Genomic DNA, 23,678 nt, shown 5'->3' with positions numbered 1-23,678 from the left:
GCTTATATTGTGAAAAGTGACGACTTTTCTTGAGAAAGGTGACGACCTTTCATGTGTTCTGATCATATGATAAAGTGACGACTTTATTTTAGTTGATCTATTTTCAAACAACTGTTGAATTTGTTGTTATCCTTTTTGGGCCGGATTCTGTTGAACACATTGATAACCTTCATGGATCCTTTTGGGCGATAGCCGGATACCATGAAAACCCATTGTTTTGAAAGTTTGGGTTATCCTTGTTCTTTGGGCCGGATTTTGCCGAACACAATGATAACCTTCATGGGTCTTTTTGGGCGATAGCCAGACACAACGAAAATCCATTATGTTTTTTCTTTCTTCTTTCTCTCCCTTAGTCTAAAGCATAATGTTGATTATATTTTTTGTGTAATTCAATTTCCCTTGCTAAAGAGGGGAGTGTTAAGAATGTTAGCATATGTGAAATTGAATTTATAATTGTTATGATTATTCTTAAATAAACTTTAATTGATCACGTAATTATATATATATATATATATATATATATATATATTTTTATATACATATAATATTATACATATAATATTATACATATATATATATACATCTCATTATATATATATACATATAATATTATATACACATATTTGTGATTAGTTTATATAATGTAATCAGTTCATAATTATATATTGCCGATAGCACATGATACTATGATTGGCCAATAATAATATTATCACTCACGTAGATCAGACCAGTGTAGTAATACTATTGACGGCATTTACAAACCCTTAACTAGCCATAGGTATAAATTGTGTTTACCACCAAGCATTAACTAATAGCATTTTATCAACCATCATGACCTGTCCCAGGAACGTAGGGATATATGCAGGTTGATACGTGACTTTTCATCACGTCCCTTCACTGCACCATTTCTCATACATATATATTATGATTATTATCTGCAGTGTGAGAGAGATCAATAACAGTGGCAATCATACTTTCACACCTGCAGATCATAATACATAATCAAAATATATTTTGCACAAGAAATTATCATCAATAAAATCCAGAATTTAATATTAGTATCCTAACATCTTCATTTTCAAGATTAATAAAATTGAGATTTACGCCAATAAAGTTTATAGTATAATATAAAACTTTACAAATGGTGGGCTAAGACACTTGCTGATCTTCGTGATGATGAGCTCATTGATGGGAGAATTGCTTAGAAAAAGCAAAAACCTATAGTCTGTTAATTTTGCTCTCATGGCCAACATTGACCATGTGTTTGAACCTTAAACATACTCCAAGGCTAAAGGAATTCCAAAGTAGGAACAGGGCATGACATTTGAACACTAGAGCCTGCTAAAGAACAACACCTGGGTCCTTTCTGATCTTCCACCAAGGCAGAAACCCATTGGCTGCAAATGAGTTTACAAAATCAAATACAAATCATATGGTACTTTGGATAAGTACAAAGCTCGTTTAGTGGCACAGGGCTTTTCTTAGCATCAAGGTATTGATTATGAGGAGAGCTTTGCTCCAATTGCAATGATGAGCACCATCAGATTAGTCCTAGCCATGGTAGCACAGTTTGGCTGGAAGGTCCATCTGATCTTCCACCAAGGCAGAAACCCATTGGCTGCAAATGAGTTTACAAAATCAAATACAAATCAGATGGTACTTTGGATAAGTACAAAGCTCGTTTAGTGGCAAAGGGCTTTTCTTAGCATTAGGGTATTGATTATGAGGAGAGCTTTGCTCCAATTGCAATGATGAGCACCATCAGACTAGTCCTAGCCATGGTAGCACAGTTTGGCTGGAAGGTCCATCAGATGGACGTCAAGAGTGCTTTCCTGAATGGTGATCTCCATGAAGAGGTCTACATTATGTAGCCCCCTGGTTTCAAGGTTGCTGGTAAAAACCATCAGGTTCTCATTGATTAATAAACAATTTCATTCTCCATTAAGAAAGGTGATAGTGGAGGAGTTATAAAAGGATACAAAGAGCCATCGAACATGGAGCATATTTTTAAATTAAGGTCACCGAAATGACATAAAGTCTAAAGAGAAAGATTAGCAAGGTGGCCGCTCAAGGCAAATTAAATAAGACTTTGGCCAAGGATGAAAAAAACAATAATGTTGTCTTAATATATAACATCATGGTATCTAATATACCTATATATGTATGTATGAATATATGTGTACATGTGTAAACCAATATTTCTTACATATACGCCACATATCAAGTATGTGTATGGGTCGTTATATATATATATATATATATATAAAATTTGCTTACGCTTATACACATACTTGTATGTGCATGTATAGATATTTAAGTATCATGGCATCGATATGTTGGGACGAGCTTTAAACACCAAGAGGCTCCAACCGAATAACACAAAGGTACCAACTTGTTCATAATTCAATTTATGCTTAGTGAATTCTTTTATTATGAAGTGATATATAAAATCTAACGAGTTAGCTCATGCTTGTCCAACGTACACTCTTGCTTGTCTAGCCATTTTCCTTTAGCCATAGGGGTTCACAACTCATACCTATTTGCCTAGTGATGGTGGTGCCCCCCGTGCCCAATTTCTTTCTAGCAATGCTTCCCCCCTTCGACATGCTCCTGCAAGGGATTCTCTACAATAACATCATATTCCTTAATATAGTCACAATTACTAGAACAAGTTATTATTCATAAACCATCATAAAAACTAACCACCATTTCGCCTCCCATGAATCTATAATGAATAACCAATGTTCCAAGTTTTCAATATGATAACATCATAACAATTAACTAACATGTCATCTTCACATGAATCGTAACTAATTTTACCTGTTAACTGACTTCACATGAAATTTTAACGGCTATATGAACAGTTTTAAATTGAGCCAAAAATTGGGTTGTAACAATGAGGTCCCCATTCTTATAAATTAGTAGTATTACTTTCAAAGTCTATATACTATGTATGATCTTGAAGTGATTATGTGGAGCTATGTTACAACATTTATTGGCTGAGACACTTAGCATTAATGCATTGTTTAACAAAAAAATATAGATTTACACAATGGATGGTTAATGACAGTTACAATTATAAAGGTAACACTAAATATTTACAAAGCATATCCCTTTAAACACAATTTGTAAGACACATTATCTATTGTAATTGGCGACTTATTCATTTGACAATTTGCTGATTTTTCTATTTATGATTAGACATTTAATATTATGTTTATGTCTTTGATGGTCATGATAGTAAAATTAAATTTTATACTTATGCATTGCATCCATACTAAAGAAGGAAGGGAACTTATGAGTTGAAATCTTGCAGGTTTAATGCTTACATTTTTCTGGCATTGCAATTGCTGACAGGCTTTACGTATGCTTTTGCAATGGGGAGTTCAACCTTCATGGTTTAATGCCCACATATCAGTGAATGATATGGCTACTATGCATACTGCTGGAATTCCATTGATGCAAGAGCAGAAAGATCTTCGTAAATACATGCTGGATACATCTCTTCCTGTGATTGGTGATTCAGTTGTTCCAGAATTACTACTGAAAATTTTAGAACCTTACCGTAAGACAGGTAGTACAATTCTCTTTGTAGTTTAAAACACAAATTATATAATAGTCTAACAAAATATTTCCTTAGTAAAAGATTGACTAAATTAGGCTTTGTACATGTTCTTGTCAGGGCGACTATTGGACAATGACAGGATCCGAAGATATGCTACTTTGCTCAATAAAGGATGCACAGCAAGATTTGCTTTTGCTGCCATACACTTTGGCGAGTTCTCTGAAGCTCTCTTTTGGTTACAACTTCCCGACATCCTTTCTTGTCTGACTGAGAAGATACATGAGAGATCCCTTAAACAAAACAAACCTATTAAAGCCTCTGCTGAACTAACCACATCAGAAGCATTGGACATAGAGAAATCAACAAAAAGGATTGCATCACTAAAAGAGAGGAAACATGAGGTTTCAGACTTTTCCGCACAGAGCTTACAAGACTGCAGTTCCCCTGTGATGGTACAACTGGTATTTAATAAAGGGCCCACATGCAAATCTCTTTTATTTGCATGAATAGCTTTATGTGCTGGCTGCAAAAATTTTGTTGAATATTCATCGAATGTCTAAATCATAGCAGTTAATATGTGTGCATTCCTTGATCATCTTAACTATCATGATAAGAGTAAGATTTCAATGACCATACTTTTATATATGTTGTCATTCTCAGCCATATCAAGGATTGGGTGTGACACCATCTGTCCAAGGAGCATTGTATGTGGATGCCCTGGAACGTATATCATGGCATGGTGAACTAGGAGGAGGAGATGCATCTCAAAAACGTGTACATGAGTAAGATCAAATTGGGATATTTTGGCACTCTTTCAAAATTGCAAGAGCAGTTAAGAAGTTTAGTAGTTGTGCTGTCTGCATTATTTTGAGAATTAAAATAGCTGAATGGAAGGTGGAGTATTCCTAAGGAAGCTTGTATTATTGAGTGAATTCTTTATTTGATTTGTGATCAATAAACTCAGGTCGTCACTTGTAGATTGTGCATAGTATATGCAACTGTATTCCTTTGTTTTCTTTTATTTGAGATTTTAAACAAGCAGTAAGTTTCCGATAACTGATTTGCATTTCAATCACTGACACATGAACATTTTGTATTTCTTTCCTTTGTTAAGATGGGTAATTACACGTGAAAAAGAAACAATATAGATTATGCTATACACTTAAAAACATTTCCCAGTGTTGATTTTCATTTTGTAGAGGTCATTGCAGGTGTAGCAGCAGGGTTTCAAGCTTATTTTCCTATGTTCAAATCTATGTTTGAAGCTAATCTGCGGCAACAACAGGTGTTCATCAGACTACAAAAGGCTCTGAATAAGGTTCTCTAATGCTCATAAGTGCACCAATCTGAAGGAGCTGTCTATATTCAAAAGGGGTTCAATTCATGTTGAGAAGATTCCTATGAGAAATTGGGTCTTAAAAATTTAAAAGTTAAGAGGAGGCCATTAAGACAGTTAAAGCTTGTTTGTGTAAAGATTGTTTAAAATGGCAGACAAACACATTCAATCCTCCAAGACTAACAACATGTACAATGATGTGATTGAAATGGAATTTTTTGTAACATCAAAAAAGTGTGCGATAGTCCTACACACCCATGATGGAAAAGATTGGGCAAAATTTGATCAAAATAATGGAAGGTCAAAAACCTTGTCACGTAGTGCCCGTTTGAACGAAGATACTCTATTGTATTTATTTTTATTAAATTAATATAATCAAAGGCTTTGCCTGTTTAGCGATAAAAAAAACAAAAAACAAAAAAACTTGTCATGTCCCCAAATTTTAATGTAATAATTAAATTTTTATTAATTAATTAATTGGTCCCAGAATTTAAATAATATGATAAAAGGACCCTATATTAGTTACTTTAATTAATTAATATGGGACCCAAGTTAATAATATTTGTATTTGTGGTTCTAATTGATTTAGTATATCTTTGACCCATTTTTATTTAATTGTTTCCGTAGGTGTGGGCGTCGGCTATTTTTTTATACCTTCGGAAAGGTTTTCCCCGATGGGTATTTAAGCCCAGCTTGTAGCTAGTCGTAGGTATGCATTTTGGGGTTATTTCTTTGTACTGCGAATTCTCGTTGGGATTCTTTGTCGTTCGCCATTTTGGAAGTGAAAGATCTTCCCTACTTGGCTTGTTTAGTTTCAGTGGGATTCAACCTTCACCCTATTCCGTTGCATATAATACTTTGCTTGAATCTGACAAATCAAAGCACCATCTGATTGCAAATATTAATTGAAGGATATTCGTGTTCAATCTCCATTCTTGTTTGCTTTCATTTGATGTATTTGGGATTATAAGTTTGTTTACGGTTTCAAGACCGAATCTACCTTCTATTCGTACACCATTCACTACCCTTGGTTTGGTGCAACATGCAATACATTTGTCCGTGTTGCAACATTACCATTCCGTACGGCCATCTCTGCCCGTGCTACAACATTACCATACCGTATGACCATCTCTATCCGTACTGCAACATCACCATATCGTACGACTCTCCAGGCTATTGTATGACCAATCAACACCATCGTTCGTAATCCATTCCAAGCTACCGTACAGCCCACCCCAAGCAGTTTGTACATCACCGTTCACTCCATTCAGCTATACTATACGACCATGAGGCACACAAGACCAACGTGTAGCTGGTCATCAGGCACATGGGACCAACGGATAACTGGCTATCAGGCACACCGGACCAATGGGCAGTTGGCTATTAGGCACACGGAACCAACGGTAACTGGCCATTAGGCACACGAGACCAATGGGTAAATGACTATTAGGTACATGAGACCAATGAGTAACTAGCTATTAGGCACACGGGACCAATGGGTAACTGCTATCAAGCACATGGTGCCAATAGAACATTACAGTGGTATCAGAGCAATTGCCTTCGAGTTGAGATCCCCTTTAGATCATTTGCCCCTTCGGGTCAAGATTCCCTTCGAATTGAGTCCCCCTTTGGAACAAGTTCCCCTTCGGATTGAGATTGCCTCCAAATAGAGATTCCCTTCGAGACGAGATTCCTTCAGGCTGAGTTTGCCTTCGAAACATTACATTACAAATCTCCCAGCTGCATGTTGTAACCAATTTTAGCCAAAAAGCTAACAACTTCCAAACCCTAGGTGCACATACAATTATTTTGATAAACTCTGAACTTGGAACAAATAAAGATTATCAATGCACAAATGTGATCTAGCCTGCAAAATGCCCAGTTCAAACACATTTAAGGAAAAATCCTAGGCAAATGTAGGCATGTGCCTTGTGAAGTGTTTTTTCAGATTGCAATCAATGAAAATAGGTCGTTCTGAGTTGAAACAAGTATCCATGATTGAAAAAAAAGTTGTGTTCACAGCAGGATGTGTGTCATTCATTGGTGGTTGTGCAGGTTTTGGCAGCACTTGGTCATTAGTTCGCTTCGTTGCCATACATCTAGGATAACCTTGCCAAGTTTCAGTCATAATAAATGGTGAATAGGAATGAGGGCTTGAGCAGGTTTTGCTAAGTACTACGATTTGGAAACATCTCTAAGTGGTCATTGCAGAACTTTGTATATTGTTGTGCTTGGTAAATTATGTACATGAAATAATAATACCAATGGCAGTGTGTACGAAAAATAGGAGTAAAGTATATTTTTATTAGATCATGAATTTATTATAGAGAAGACTAGAGATAGTCGACCAAGGATTACAACTCATTTGACTCTACACCACTCCCTTACTTGGTAGTACACAACATATTTAAAGAACACAACGATTGCCAAGAGACACACAACTGTCAATCAACCAACACTTACAAGTTCTATCCTAAGAGTGACAACCAATGAACAATTAATACATTACAAATAACCAATATTATTAGACCTAACAATAGGTATTGTACACTGACTACATCATCACCTCCCAAAAGAAAATGTCTTCTTCCAGAAAAACTTCACTAGTACCCTTCATTACCATACATCTATAACAACCTTGCCAAGTTTCAGTCATAATAAATTGTAGATAGGTATGAGGGTTTTAACAGGTTTTGTTTAATATTACGATTCTTTAACAACTCTAAGTGGCCATTGCAAAACTTTGTTTATCTCTCTGTCTAGTAAACTACATACATGAAATAATAATACCAATGGAAGTGTGTACCAGAAGTAGAAGTAAAATATATCTTTATTAGCTCATGAATTCATTACAGAGAAGAAGACTAGAGATGTTCAAACAAGGATTACAACCCATCTGACTCAACACTACTCCTTTCCTTGGGTGTACACAACATATTTAAAGGACATGACAACTGCCAAGAGAGCCAACCGCCAACCAACCAACACTTACGACTAACCTAAGAGTGACAATCAACAGACAATTAATACGTTGATGAAAAAACAATAATATTAGACATAACAATAGGCATTGTATGTCAACTACATCATCCCCTCGCCAAAAGAGAAAGTTTTCTTCGAGACAATAAGTATAGATCAAGCAATATTCGGGAAGACAAACAGAAAAAGTGTAGACAATTACTCGTATTGTGAAAACTCAACCTAGTATTGCAATTCAAAAATCAAATGAGGCTTTGAGGGCAGTGCCCCTTGTGGGATCAAGGGGCTGTGCCCCTCACAAAGTCCCAAAAAAAATCCTTCAGAATGACAAAAAACTCCATAGCGTGCATCATTTTCTTGATTTTTCAAGACGCCAAAAACAATACTGATAAAGCCCAAAAATAAAGATTTTTGCAGTTTTAAACCAATATATGATGACAAAATCCTGATCAAATTCTTCTTTCCGCTTTGAAATTGGTTGCCATACTAGTTGATGTGAGGAAATTTTGTGGTACCTGATGGAGCCATAAGTTTTACAAAATAAGGACCTCCATTTGAAATAATATTGGATACTTAATGATATTATTTTCTGACAAATAGGCTCGAGGTATCAGACACAGTTGTTACAAAACGTGGATAACTTCATCGTTCCCTAAGTTTTATTGCATAACCTGTGGGTTAGGATCCATTGCTCTGAATACTAAGATGCATAAGATAACCATTGATCTTGGGGAGAGAGTTGGAAAATTAGTTGAACAATATGTTGAGGCTATTGAGAAAGTTAAGATTAAATAGGACAGAAGAACAACAGTAAGCATATCCACTAGAGGAATGGCTATTTGCAAGATAGTCAATTATGGAAACTTTACAACAAAGACCCAGAAGCATATACCATATCTTTGTCCTACTGGTCACATGACTATGTAGTTCAGTCTTATTTTTCAGTAAATAAGACAACAATAGAATTCAATCCTTGTTGAGATCATCAGTCAATACAATTAAGTCTATCTTCTATTGAATGCAATCAGATAAAGAGCAGTAAGCATACCAACAGATAAGGAATTCATCAATTGAAACATTGCGAATCAATTGAACAACAAAGGGAATTGGCAGCTGTTAATTATCAAATCTGATCAGGACTTGGTTCTTAGAAGCTATGTAGAGGGATCCTCATATGCAAAATAAGAATTTACATCACACTGAGTTTTTCTGAAGTATTTGACAATTGAAATTCCTGAACAGAGGTGATATGAGTTGCAAATTGTCTGCAGCAGAAGCCATAAATCATCAAGGATTTGACATATCGGGGGACAACAACTAAGAAGCAACACATTTGAGCATCAACAACAACATGGACTTTATAATCATCAAGCCATCTACAATACACAGAAGGAACAATTATTATTGTCGAGTGATAAATACAAACACAATTCAAACATCCATCACCGAAGTTCTGGATGACCATCTTCCAACATGCTTATACTTCAAACCCTTTATAAGGGATGATGCCAGTTACGAAAAGAGTCAATGCATCAAAGCATATACAAGGAAATCACAATGATATTTATTGAAGTCAAAGAACAAACATTTTTCATTCATCAGAAGTTCAAAGAGATCGCCACGTTATTCACAAAGACAAGATTAAGAATATCGGGCTTGATAGAAATCTTAGGAATCACTGCACTAAGGGATTGAAATAGTAGAAAATGTCAAAATACTACTGATTACGTTTATATGATATGCTCGATAATCTTTTGCCAATAAGTCAAAGATAAACACGTTTATTTAAAGCCAGTGTATAGCCGCAATAAACCAAAGACCAATGGATGTAGAGGCTTGGTGGATACAGAACAAGGATTCTAGATGTATTGGCAGAGTAGAATACTCAAGCCTTGAACTGCAAGTTTGACAGGAATAAAGGAGAACGATAAACTTGAAGGTCAAATAGCAAAATGCTATAGACATCATGGTGACAATAAAGGATTCATATATTCCTTACACAACAATTCTAGTTAATGACATATGAGTTTTCAAATTTCAAATATTTACTAATGCCAGAATTACAAAGGTGGTGGTTAGAATGACTTCGGCAAATATTACGTGTGGTTGGACAAATGCAAAGAAAAGTCTACAAGCGTCCATGTTCAATCTGTGGATAGACTTCAAGCTTTAGAAAATAGCATTGTGATTGTATCAACCGTAAGGTCCAATGATGATAGAAATGATGGATATCTGGCTAAGCGAGATAGACTTTGCCTATTTCTTACTCGAGCAAGTGACAAAATGCACTAAGAATGCACATGTGAGAGGAATCATTTTCGTCAAAGTGATCAGTAGAGCGTTCCGTGTCTTGAGCAGTTGAGCAGCTACAAAGGAAGGGAAAATGAATGGAAAGTCACACAAGAGGACGGAAGTGGCATCAATAATGCTTCACAACATTCCTTCATCTGTCGATTTGCTATTCATAGGCAAAATAAAAAATTATAGACCAAATATCTTTATTGCAAATCAATTAGCAGTTAGTGATTCACATTAAGGATTAAGATTACTGTTTACCGATCAATCACTTGTTATGAAGAGACATGCTTTTTATGATAAGTCATATCTGTTAAATATTAACTTGATAATCATATTGGTTTGAGAAGTGCAGACCGCACCTTAGTCTTCTCCCATTATATCATATGATAGCCTATATATACACTAGACTTGGCAATAAGATGCGTGGCAATCCTTGGCATAAATTATATCTTGTACTAACTATAACAATTTGTTATGTTAGTTAAACATTTGATAATTTCCTTTAGGTGCCGATTTCTTCAAGTAGTGTTTGGGCCGACCTAGAGAGGGTCATGTTCCTTTAAGGGACATGCCCTTTGGTCTTGATATAAAGGGTAGGTTTTATTGTAGTTTGAGGACACACAATAAACACAAGTCTTCTCCCTCAAGCAAAAATACCTATACGAATTCATTGCAAATATAAAACAAATTAAGATCAGAGTTAAAGGTGATAACTGCTCTTACCTTTAGAATTATAAGAAGATCATCTTCAACACTTAAAGGATATTATTGATGTCTGAGTTTTAGAACAGAATTTGCAAAAACTTTACATGGTATCAAAGCTCTGGTAGTCAAACCTAGGCTTTGCAAATTAAGTAATTAGACCTTATATATATCTAGCATCATTCTCCTACCTTCAATGGCATACACAATTAGACTTGAGGACAAGTTTGATAGGAAAGAACACTTTGATGCCTGGAAATTCAGAATCATGATGATTCTTGAAGCAAATGATGTAAAACAATTTGTTGATTCAGCATCCAAACAACCTCCAGTTGAACCTCATAAATCTATCTAGAGTAAAGGAAATAGGAAAGCCATTCAAATCGTATTAGATGGAGTGAAAAATGATATCGTACTTATGCTAACAAAACATCAAACACCATTTTCTATGATGAATGCACTACTAAATACATATGAGGTTAACAATGCAACCAGAGTTCTAGCACTGAAAATGCAACTAAATCACATACAAATAAAGAAGGGAGAATCGATGAATTCTTATTTCCTAAGGGTTGCTAGCCTAAAAGATGAACTTGCAAGTATAGGAACCATCATTAGTGACACGAAACTAACACTGATGGCTTTAGACGGACTACCAGATGCATAGGAAACTTTCGCTCAAGGAGTAAGTGCCAGAGATAAACTTCCTGACTTTAATAGACTTAAGGGAGATTGTCTTCAGGAAGAATCCAAAAAACTAAAGAAAGGAGGGAAATTGAAAACGAAAGATGAAGAACTTCATATTCTTAATACAAACTCCCATAAAGGCAAGAAGAAGCATTTCAAGAAGAAAGGGGGTAATCAAAAGAATCACAAATCTAAGAAAGATCTATCCAAAATAAAGTGCTTCAAATGTGAAAAGTTTGGACACTATAGCTTTTAATTGCTCTGAGAATCCTAAACAAGAAGTGAACTGTACGAATGTTACTAGGGAAGAAGATAACCATGATCCTGAGAATCGTGTATTGTATTCATCACTATCAAATGAAGTCTCAATTAAAGCATGGTGATTGATAGTGGATCATCTAGACATATTATAGAATACAAAGAAGCACTAGACTCTATATCAGAAAAAGTTAATGGCGAAGTCACCATCGGTGATAATTCAGCACTTTTTGTCGAAGGAATTGGAAATTGCACCTTGAAATTAAAATCAGGAAATTCTCTTCTTCTCAAAGGAGTACTCTATGTACCAGGAATAAAAAAAAATCAATCTCGGTTACAACACTTGAAGATGATGGACATAATGTTGCATTCGTGAACAGTAAAGTAATGACCTAGGCTAAGAACTCCTCAATTAAGAAAGCGAAGTTGATTGGTTAGAGAAAAGGGTATTTGTATAAATTAAATTCAGAATCTAGTCGACCTATTCAAGCCTTAATTCATGAAGCTGCAAACATAAATGAAATATGGCGTAGAAGGTTAGGACATCTAAATTTCAAAACCTTATCAACTATGGAAAAGATGGTTACTAGTTTACTTGAACTAAATAAAGACCACTCAAGCATATGCAAAGGGTGCGCTCTGGGTAAGAACACCAAAAGTCCATTTCATGATAGCACTAGATAAACCAACAATGTTTTGGAATTAATCCATTCAGATTTATGTGGACCTATGTTTGTCCCTTCTCTTGGAGGATTCTGGTACTATATTTTGTTCATAGCTGACTTCTCTAGGAAAACATGGATTTACTTCTTAAAGTGCAAAGAATCAAAAGAAATCCTAAAGAGATTTAAGGAATTTAAAACATTATTTAAAAACTTATCAGGACATAAAATTATAACTTTTAGAATTGATAATGGAGGGGTAGCAGAAAGGAAGAATAGAACAATTATAGAAGCTGCTAGAGCTATGATATTTGATCAAAATCTAGAATATTATCTTTGGGCAAAAGCCTCTTGTACTACTTTCTATATTCAAAACAAAAGCCCTCACTTCCTACCTTAGAGATAAACTCCTGAAGAAGTTTTTACTAAGCTTAAACCCAATATAAGTCATCTTAAGATTTTTGGGTGCCTTGTATATATCCATGTTCAAAAAGAAAAGAGAGCTAAGTTAGAACCCTCCAGGAGGAAAGGTATTTTTGTAGGGTATAGTGAAACATCTAAAGCATATAGGATTTTCATACCTGGATAGAAAAATATTTAACTTAGTAGGGATGTAATTTTTGAAGAAGATCTAGCATTCAAAAGAGCCCTAAGTTCTAAAACACCCTATCCTTTTCCTAGTTCTAAAAGAAATACTGAGTCTGAAACTCAAAGGGAGAACATGGAAGAAATTGAAGAAGAAATTCAAAACCTTAATCTTGGAGAAACTCAAAATTCAAAGAAAAGACCACTTTGGGCGATTAAAACAGTCGAGTAAGCACAAGACTTTGTTGCACCTTCTGGAACAATCAGAGAAAGCAAAGGACCCAAAAGATTTTCTAGTCATATAGCAAACACGAATGATTTGTCCAAATTAGAACCAACCAATACTTCAGATGCTATTAAACATACAACTTAGAAAGAAGCTATGGTAGAAGAATACCAATCTATTATGAAGAATGATATTTAGGAAATTGTTCCAAGACCTAAAGGAAAATCTGTTGTTTCTTCCAAATGGATATTAAAATAAAGCATGTTGCTGACGGTAGCTTTAAAAAATATAAAGCCAGATTTGTAGCCAGAGGATTCTCTCATAAAGAAGAGATTGATTATGAAAAAACTTTTTCTCCTGTTGCCAAATACATCTTTGTAAGAGCAATCCTAGCCCTTGCAGCATCGAAGGGATCGAATGTACATCGGATGGATGTAAAAACAACATTCCTAAATGGAAAGATTATAGAAGAAGTATATTTGGAGCAACCTGAAGGATTTGAAACTCATGATCCTAATGTTTTTGTTTTCAAGCTCAAGAAAGCTCTTTATGGGCTTAAGCAAGCTCTAAGGGCTTGATATGAAAGAATTGATAAGTATCTCACCAGCTTAGGATTCTCCAGAAATGAAGCCAATCCAAATTTATATTATAAAAGGGATAAAGATGATATGGTAATTTTGATACTATATGTTGATGATTTACTAATAACAATCGATGATCATCTCATAGATCAATGCAAGAAAGATCTAATTAGAGAATTCAAGATGAAAGACTTGGAATTTGTTCATTACTTCCTAGGACTAGAAGTACGATAGAATTTTGACAGCATTATACTTAATCAAGGAAAGTATTCATTAGATATTTTGAAGAAATTTGGAATGTGGAATTGCAAGTCTATGTCTTCTCCAATGGAGACTAATCTACATAAAGAAGTAGCAGCAGAATCACCTTCCATAGATTCTACTCTCTACAGATAAATGATTTGGTCCCTTATGTACTTGGTAAATACAAGATCTGATATTTGCTATGCTGTTAATGTCTTAAGTTAGTGTATGTGTGAGCCAAAGGAGATTCACCTAGTTGGAGTAAAACACATTATGAGATACTTACAAGGCACTTTTAATCTTGGGCTCAAATATGAGAAAGTTGACTTAGATTTACATGGATTCATTGACTCAGATTGGGGTGGAAGTGTTAAGAACAGAAAAAGTATTTCAAGATGTTGTTTCAGTTAAGGATCAACAATGATATCTTGCATATGCAGAAAATAGTCTTCAGAAGCACAAAGCTCCATAGAAGCCGAATACATTATAGCATCTATGGCCTCTCGAGAAGTAGTTTGGTTGAGGAGGTTACTTGTTGGATTATTTGGGCAAGCCATGAATCCTACGATTATTCATTGTGATAATCAAAGTTCCATCAAGCTTTCGGTGAATCCAATTTTTCATGACAGGTCCAAGCATATCGAAATTCCTTACCATTATGTAAGAGATATGGTAGACAAGAATACTATAAAATTAGAATACATTTGCACTGCAAATCAGATTGCAGACATTGTCACCAAACCTCTATATAGAGTGAAGATAGATCACTTTAGGAAAAGGCTTGGTATGGTTGAATTGTAATTCATTTTTATTCTTTAAATTATTAATAAAATAATTTTATTTGCCATGCTATTGATTGTTATGGGTTCCACCATCTGTGTTCATTATTTAACGATCTCTGAGGTAATGAATACTTGTATTAAAGACATAATGAGAGATGACGATCTCTCAGATTATGTATTGAACAGTATAAAACTACTGTTAGATCTAGGTGACACTTCAAGATCATTTGTGACATAAGCATTTCCATGTCTATGAATCACAACTTGGATAAAGGAAGAATTTATTCCTCAAACTTTATCCTATGTTTTGGTAGATGTTAACTCAAGATCAAGTTGTGATATAGGATTGCCATTTCCTATGAATCATAACCTGGATAAATGAAGAACTTAATCATTCTTCGAATTTTATCCTGTGTATTACATTACACGCAATATTGACATCACTAGTATAAAGTGATAAGTCATTTCACAAGATGGTTATATGACTCAGTATCATATGTTACATAATACCATTTTTCTCAGAAGATTCAGATAGATATAGAGTATCAATCTATGCTTATTAATCACAATTGATGATGCTAGATATGTTATCTCTCAGTATGATTATCAAGTTAAGAGGGAGTGTTAAATATTAACCTTAGTCTTGTCCTATTATATCATATGATAGCCTATATATACACTAGACTTGGCAATAAGATGGGCGGTGATCCTTGGCATAAAGTATATCTTCTACTAACTATAACAATTTGTTATGTTAATTGAACATTTGATAATTTCCTTTAGGTTCCAATTTCTTCAAGTAGTGTTTGGGCCGACCTAGAGAGGGTCATGTCCCTTTAAGGGACATGCCCTTTGGTCTTCATATAAATGGTAGGTTTTATTGTAGCTTGAGGATCAATAAACACAAGTCTGCTTCCTCAAGCAATAATACCTATACGAATTCATTGCAGATATAAAACAAATTAAGATTAGAGTTAAAGGTGATAACTCCTCATACCTTCAGAATTATAAGAAGACCATCTTCAGCACTTAAAGGATATTATAGAAGTCTGAGTTTTAGAACAGAATTTGTAGAAACTTTACAATATCTTATAATATTTAACATATAAATATGACTTGAGTTATAGAACACCAAAAGGACATATTCGATATTCGACATTCACAAGAAGCAAAGAGATTTATTCACTTGTAAGGAGGAATAAGGAGCTTAAATATGACTTTGTAAAATAAATTTATTTATTATATTTTAATGAACAAATAAGTCATTTATGCTATTTGTTTATATTGAAGGCATGGAGAATTAAACTACAATTGATTCGTCCTTTATAATCATTTTTTTAATTCTGTAAACAACTTAAATATCAGATAAGTTGACACAGTAATTTAGCATCTTGAATGTTATCATCATAGATATAGTGAAATATCGAATTGTTTCTGTATTTGTGTCCAGTTTGTCTCCCTACCAGAGGAGTTAAGTTCAACCTGAAGTAATTTAAGATTGCATATATTTTTGATCTGTAGCATCTTGATTATTAAATTGTTGACAGTATAAGTGCATAGAACATTATCAAGTTGTACATAAAAATCTTCGTTGTAGTTGACTTTGTTGCCCGGATGAGAAAAGGCACTGGTCTTTATTATTGAAGTCAGAAAATCTATAATTTCCTTCTTACAAGCCTCAAATCCATTCTTTACAAATATTATACAAAACATCCAATTCAAACATTTAGCATCCAATCATTTTAAGCACTCATCATTTAATCTCATTTTGAGTGAGTTCAAGGATTTTGCCAGTTGAAGAACTCACAAGATTAAAGTTCACTATAGAAAACCTTGAACCATGCAATTAGCATTAGAGGTGAAGGTCTACCCACCTAGGTGTAGCGGAGCCTAAAGTGCAGAGGAATCAAGGTGATTCTCGTTCTTTGGCCAAAATTGATTGTGGAATCCTATTGGAGAAGTGGCAAGCTCTTGGATTTCCAATCTGCGGTTTTGGGAACCAATAGTACCATCTATTATTTTCTGCAGTGAAGAATTCATAAGCTACGTGATGCAATTGAGACACTGCATGAACTGCTATTGAAGATGAAGAGCAAAATGCCACGAATCATGCACTTGTACATTACCAAGCCACAAGTCAAAAACTTGTGCCATGTGTCGTACTGTATGCCATGAACATATCTATGTGTTGCCAAACAATGAGAAATAATCATGTACAGTATGCCATGGATCAAGTGCCCCTACAATATGGAGGAGCATCCTTGTGAGTTGTGTTAGTATGGTTTGAAGTGATTTTGTGAAAAGCTGCTATATGGTCCAAAAGATCGAATGTTATTGTATAGGGTGTTGTTTCTGCCCTTGTGCAATAATTTTTTTGCAAACAGTAGTGTGCAGGTACGATGCACAATGTAATGATGATGCACAATTGTGGAGGGCCATGTAGAAAGATATTTAGGCCGTATGGGATAAACACAATAGTGCTGTAAGACATTGCTCAGCCATACAGGATGAATGGATGGCTACCACATGGTGAGGTACATATCTTGCTGTACAATGTGGAATTATTTTATCTGGTGTCATAAAGTATTGAAGTAATCCAAAATTGTTGTATGGTGAGAAACTTGGGAGGCCATACGGAAGGTGGATGTCTATAATGTCGTACATGATGCAATTTTTGTACTTTACCTAGTCTTGGAGTAGGTTGTGTGCTGAGTTCCACAACAAGAAATATGTTGACCATCGGTGGTAGTCATATGGTACTAGAAGTAGCTGTCCCTACCAAATTTAGTGGTTGTATACTATATTGTGTAAATCTTTGGACATCCTAAATGATACATTATACATTAGGAAAACATCAGAACTCTTAATTTTGCTGGTCAATATATTGTACTTAAATGTAATATCAGAAGTGTATTTAAATGGACATAAGGAGTTTGAAAATTATTGTTCATTTATATTCATATATGGTAGAGGATCTTTTAGCTTGAAACTAGCTCATGCATGGACTCTCTTTTTTTATGGGTAATGGCCATTAGTATTTGTTGAGATTAATTATTATTATTTGTTGAAATTAATTATTATTATTTGTTAAGCTGAGGTAGACTCGAACCTAAGATCTCCCAGATAAGAGGCTCACAACTTACTGTTGTGCTGTAGGTTGTGGCCTACTCATGCATGCATTTTCATTTGGTATGTATGAACAGTATTTTTTATCTGACATAATATGTGCGATGGAACCAAATATTATGGTGAACATGATTGATATATTATTCTTTTTTCCCTCAAAATTTTGGCACATAACAAGTACAAATCTTACTGGAATTTCGATTCAATTTTCTGCATATTCTAGAATGCATAGAAAGTTCCTTTTTTAAGACGTATCTTCTACATTCCCCCCAATTTATCAATATTTGATTCTTATCTGTAGTTTATTTTGAAAGTCTCTTTCCAGTTCAATTTTTTTTTAATACTTGTCTGGCATGTTCAGACTTGTAGCAGTGGGTGACCTTGAAGCTGCTGTGACATTGTTACTTTCTACTCCACCCGATAGCCCTTATTTCTATGTAGATGCTCTTCGTGCAGTTGCCCTATCATCAGCTGTGTCTTCAGCTTTATATGAGCTTGCAGTTAAGGTGAATAACAAATTAATGAGTCTAATGAGGTTTATCTATGTTGAATTGTTGTTATTAATGCTAATCCATTGAAATTCACATTTCTACCTTCCTCTTCCTAGGTTGTTGCAGCAAATATGGTGGGCACTGACAAGTCCTTGTCAGGAATACACTTACTTTGTACAGTTGGTTGTTATCAAGAAGCTTGCTCTCAGGTTATTTTTTATCTTTACTTATATGCATCCATATCTCTAATGGTAGATGAAATTAATACAACTTTTTCTTTTGACAATTCTCAAAAGTATTGGACAAGAATTGGTTTAGAGTATGAGCTTTGGACTAAGCATAATGAATTTGGTTGTTGTTTGACTTTATACACTGTTTAATGACACAAGCATATTCTAACATTTTTTATGTGAAAATGATTTTCTTTTTGCACTCACTGTTGTGTTTGTGGAGAGGAAAATATCTTGAATATTCTGTTTAAGATGGTAGAGGACATCCATAAGCAGGTTTTGGTTGTACAAAGACCTTCAAAACTGAGTATTCCGCCAACTTTGGCAAAATCACCAGTTTGTACAGCTGGGAAAAGTGCAATTGACGTGGACAACTAGTTGTGATTGTGGCTAATGTCTGATCACCTCTTTGGTAGAAGTGACAAATTTGTCATGACAAATGGCTTGTGTGATATATATTGTCTAGTTCTCAAAATTTTCCTTTCCTCTTGTGTTTGGATGGTCTTTTCAGGTTCAAGAATGTTTTAAAACTTGTCTCTCTTGAAAATGCAGTTTGTAAAAGCTGTTTTGGGAGTTAGCGTAATGAGAATTCATATTTTTGTTATTATTATTTTATGCTTGTTGCATAGGGCAGGGAGTTATGGGAGTTCTATTTGGTGTTGGAAAAGCATTTTTAGTCATGTTTAGAGCTTGAGTAGACATCTGGGACAGATTGCCAACTGTATTTACCATTTTGTTGCCAAAGTGATTGTATATTCACATTATTGTCACTGCTTTTACCCACAAGATGTGTTTCCAGGGTATCTTGGTCTCGCTTTTGTAATGTTATTTTGTTCTTGGTTGTAGAACTAATTCAGGAATATCCAGGATAGTTCATGGATCAAATGGTATTGAAGCAAGTTTATTCTTTTGGGAGGTGTATTGTGGGAGCTTTACAGCTTTATGACATTGAATCCAGCAAGTGGAACAATGAGTTGAGAAGCCTGAGAGTATGTGAATGCTAGATAAAGATTTCAAATGATGGAGAATACCACTGCGAATTTCTCTCAATCATTGGAGGCCAATGAAGTAACTCTTGGAGAGATTGGATGGCGACAAACCCAATTTAAGCTAATTTATTGGGTTTGTACCCAAGCCCTAAATTGGGTTTGGGTATGCATCCAGTACAGGTTTATCTCTAGGTAGTTGTTGGGTACATGATATGGCTTATTCAAATGTTTAATAACTATCAAATGGCATTTCACATTGATCAATGATCAAATATTAGACTACGAAGTGATTTATTTTTACAATTCTGTATTTTTCTCTTACTTTTTCATATATATATATATATATACACACACACACATACATGCACCTACCCAAACCCCTAAGAAAATTTTTCATGTACCCATGTATCAGGTTTGTAGACCTTCACTCATCCCTGAACATAAGCAAATAACTTAGAATTTAAATGAAGGAGAACTCTGTAAGGTTGGACAAGTCTTCCAAACAAGCATCTATTCAATAAAAAGGCCAACATTTACATACTATGAGTTGGAGGAGATGCTTATCTTTGGGTATACTTCAGTATGGAAACTTTTACTCTAGGCCAGAAATACGCATTTGCTAGGTAAAGGTTGGCAAAACATGTAATATCCCCATTGTTAAATAAAACGAATAGATAATACTTCTTATTTTGGGTCTCGATTGCTTTATGTACATCTCAGGCTCATGTTTTAATTTATGTTGTAGGTGTAGGATTTTCTGTTGGCTCTATTTGTACACCCTTGGGAGTTTATCCAATGGGTAGGTTGTTTGCTATGCGTATGATTTAATTTGGTATTGCGGATTTCTGTTGGAGTTCTGATTGTTGTCATTTCAGAAGTGGAAGATCTTCCCTATTTGGCTTATTGTAATTTTGGTGGGTGTCATCCCTGCCCTATTCTACTCTGATTTACTTTGGTTGGATCTAGCAAATCCAAGTGCCGTCATTGGTTGCAAGTTTGCAACTATATCTGTTTTTGTGATGAAGTATTCGGCATACATTCTGTGCATTTTTTGGCACATTTCTATTGTGTTGGCAGTTTGGATGTTTCTTTGATTCGTAAATACTGGTTATTGTAATCTCATACACATCCTGCTGCTGAGCATAACCATAGCATCTTACGAGTAATTCACTTGGCACAACAATTACCTCGATATAGTTCATTGTCTTCTTGGCTCACCGTATGCCAATCACACTGTATGGTCACCTATCGTACAAACATACCAAGCACCGTACGACTGACCAGCAATCTGCCCACCGTACAACATCTCAAACAGTACCATACAGACTCCATTTTTTGTCATTTACACATTCACGAGGTACGGATAGACCATTTTATGTAACTTGCTGAGTAACCAGTGAATCTCCGGATACGAAACATGCAAGTTGGGGAAAGAAACATTACAAAACATGCATTGACTTGGTCATAGAGTCTAATGTATCTATGGCTGTGAAAATGACCACTTTATGTTCTTGGGGTTATTTTAAAAAATCAATTAGGAAGCAATTTTATCCAATGGGTAAACAAGAAGAAAAATGCATGGGATGGCAATACTGTAAGCAAACAAAAGGTTCAAAGTGCACAAGTATATACTAGTGAATTCCATCGAAGTACTATACAATTGGCACTAATGATAGACACGTCTCTTTACAATCGCCTTTGTAGGCTTGTATTGCATTCTTAAGTAGTTGACATAGATGAGGTATATCCGCATACGATCTTGAGATAGTTTTTCTTCTTCCAAGTCTAATGAAAAGGCCAATAAAAAGGATACAAATGTAAATTTGACAAGCACCGGGGAAAAATCTGCGCATTGTGACAATTTTGGCAAGGATGGTCACATGGAGTCCTCATGTTGGATACTACATGTGGAAGTGAACCCTCAAAAGCAAGGTAAGAAGGTTGAGAAAAATCTGTGCCCTCTATGACTGAAGACAATGTAATCATTAAAAATGGTAAGGAGATTGATGCTGATTTTTTACAAGGGTTAAACAATGTCTTCTTGTACCACTAAAATGATTTTTAAGTTAGCGAAAAATAGCATTAAAATACATCTAAATGTGTGAAGATTAATGTTTGGTTTGGTGCATGCTCTCAAGCTGACTTGGTTTCACAAGATTTGATGGATAAATTAGGCCTTAAAATGTTCAATATCTCAAATCCTATAGGGTGGGTTGGGCCAAAGAAAGTGCTGATATGCTCATCGAAAAGCAATGAAAATTAAAAAAAATCTTAGTAAATAGAGTTTGATGTTGCTTCTTTAGATATCTGTCTTGTCTTCTTGCACAATCAACACTTGAACAACAAGAGTTGCTTGTTTATTGAGGCAAGAGCACCATGAGAAGGTTGAATCTTCATGTGAGAATGCTTCCTTTGAAGAGAACCAATCTTGTGCAAGTTTCTCTAGTTCAAGCAATACACTTTCTCATCCCACAGACAATTGGAGACTAAGGTGTAGCAATCTTTTTCTTGTGTTTGTATAGTGTAGCAGGACATTGTGATGTGTGTCATGAGTTGAGGGTTTCTTTCACTATCATTCACTAGGTGTCTAGGCTTTTGAGGACCAAAAGCTCCAAGTTGAGGATGTGTCATCTAAAATAAGACCTGGTATATGTGTGCTTATTGGCATATTTTAGGATAGAGGGCTACATGTATATTGAAGAGAGCTCAAGGTGATATGAGACATCATATAATAATATAATATCCCCTATGGTTCTGACCCAAAAATTACATCACAAATCTCACATGAATTGCATAGGCATTTCGTCAAACACTTTTCAGATTCCCTCTGTTTATATAAACTTCTGTCCTACTGAATTGTTATGTTTCACCATTTACTGGATTGGTGAAGCAAGAGCAAACATTGATTTTACAATTTACAGATGACTTAGCTTTGATGCTTCAGATTTACTTGGAGTTCTCCAAATCAGAATTCAAATAGGATTTGCTTATTTCAATTTTCATTCAAGAAATAAGTATGCAATCAAATATAGCTCTAAAATTAACTAAGTGACATATATTTTAACCAGAGACAATATTTAATTTGCAACAATGATTGCAGGCTTAAACCAGTAAATATATGACTTTAGCAAAGACCACCACCGTAAGAGTAGATGAATAGCTGGTTGAATTCAACACCTTACTTGAATGGCAGCATTCTAAGCATCAACTCGTGCAATTATTGAGATTGGTCTTGATCATTAAGCAACACATATGCAAAGTTTTTACCATGCACAACCTTTTTCAGGTAACACCATGCTGGACTCGTATTAAAGTTCCAATTTCTGATACATATTGTTATAGCCATATGGGGAAAAGGGATATAACTCTGCCCATAATTGATGCTACTTGCCGTGTGTGCAATCAGCACTGCTAGCAACGAAGAGTCTCATACTTTAGTCTCCCCCAGCTATCAATTAATATGCTCAAGTAATATTAATTCCTAATTGAATGTCAAATATCAGATAATAGCTTCTATTGAGCTCCATGGCAAATCTTCACAGCCTGAGGATGGTCTAGAAATTCTATTCTTACAATGAGTGCACAGCACTTGCTTAACCACTGGTTCAAACATAAGCTACCGTTGTGAAGTGCCCGTCACATTTTCTTGGGCTAGGAACCATTCACATTCTCCAAAAATCTCAAATTATTGTACTTCTCTTTACAAGTTAGTATTCTCGGCAAAGGATTTTTATTTATCGCCAATACTGTGGAATTAACAATTAAATTACACCCATAACTTTATAAAAGTCAATATTAAGTTATTTCTTTGATGGCATTAGAAAGAATACACTCTTAATATGCAGCAGCTTATTTCTATGTCCGTTACTAAAATAGACAGGCCTAATAAACTATTACAATATGCAGAACAAAATATTCTTGATTCACTGAATCAGATC

General features: G+C 34.9%; 1 protein-coding gene across 4 annotated transcripts in view; it reads left to right on the top strand.

Moving 5' to 3' along the window:
- The window catches only part of LOC149573106 (Transducin family protein / WD-40 repeat family protein), a 258,800-nt gene that overhangs the window by 202,641 nt on the left and 32,481 nt on the right, over positions 1-23,678 (top strand). For 2 of the 4 annotated variants that reach the window (XM_089814284.1, XM_089814286.1), the window contains exons 14-18: positions 3,358-3,574; positions 3,683-4,026; positions 4,226-4,347; positions 18,392-18,536; positions 18,638-18,730. In XM_089814284.1, the coding sequence (XP_089670410.1) occupies positions 3,358-3,574; positions 3,683-4,026; positions 4,226-4,347; positions 18,392-18,536; positions 18,638-18,730 (921 nt within the window). Of the gene's footprint in view, positions 1-3,357; positions 3,575-3,682; positions 4,027-4,225; positions 4,348-18,060; positions 18,094-18,391; positions 18,537-18,637; positions 18,731-23,678 lie in introns of all 4 variants that reach the window. The other 2 variants (XM_089814287.1, XM_089814285.1) reach the window with 2 other exon arrangements.

Source organism: Cupressus sempervirens, chromosome 2 (assembly GCF_028749045.1).
Source record: "Cupressus sempervirens isolate cs-2001-9-10 chromosome 2, ASM2874904v1, whole genome shotgun sequence".
Lineage (NCBI taxonomy): Eukaryota > Viridiplantae > Streptophyta > Pinopsida > Cupressales > Cupressaceae > Cupressus > Cupressus sempervirens.
The sequence above is the reverse complement of the archived record's forward strand: the minus strand, read 5'-3'. Positions and strand labels throughout refer to the sequence as shown.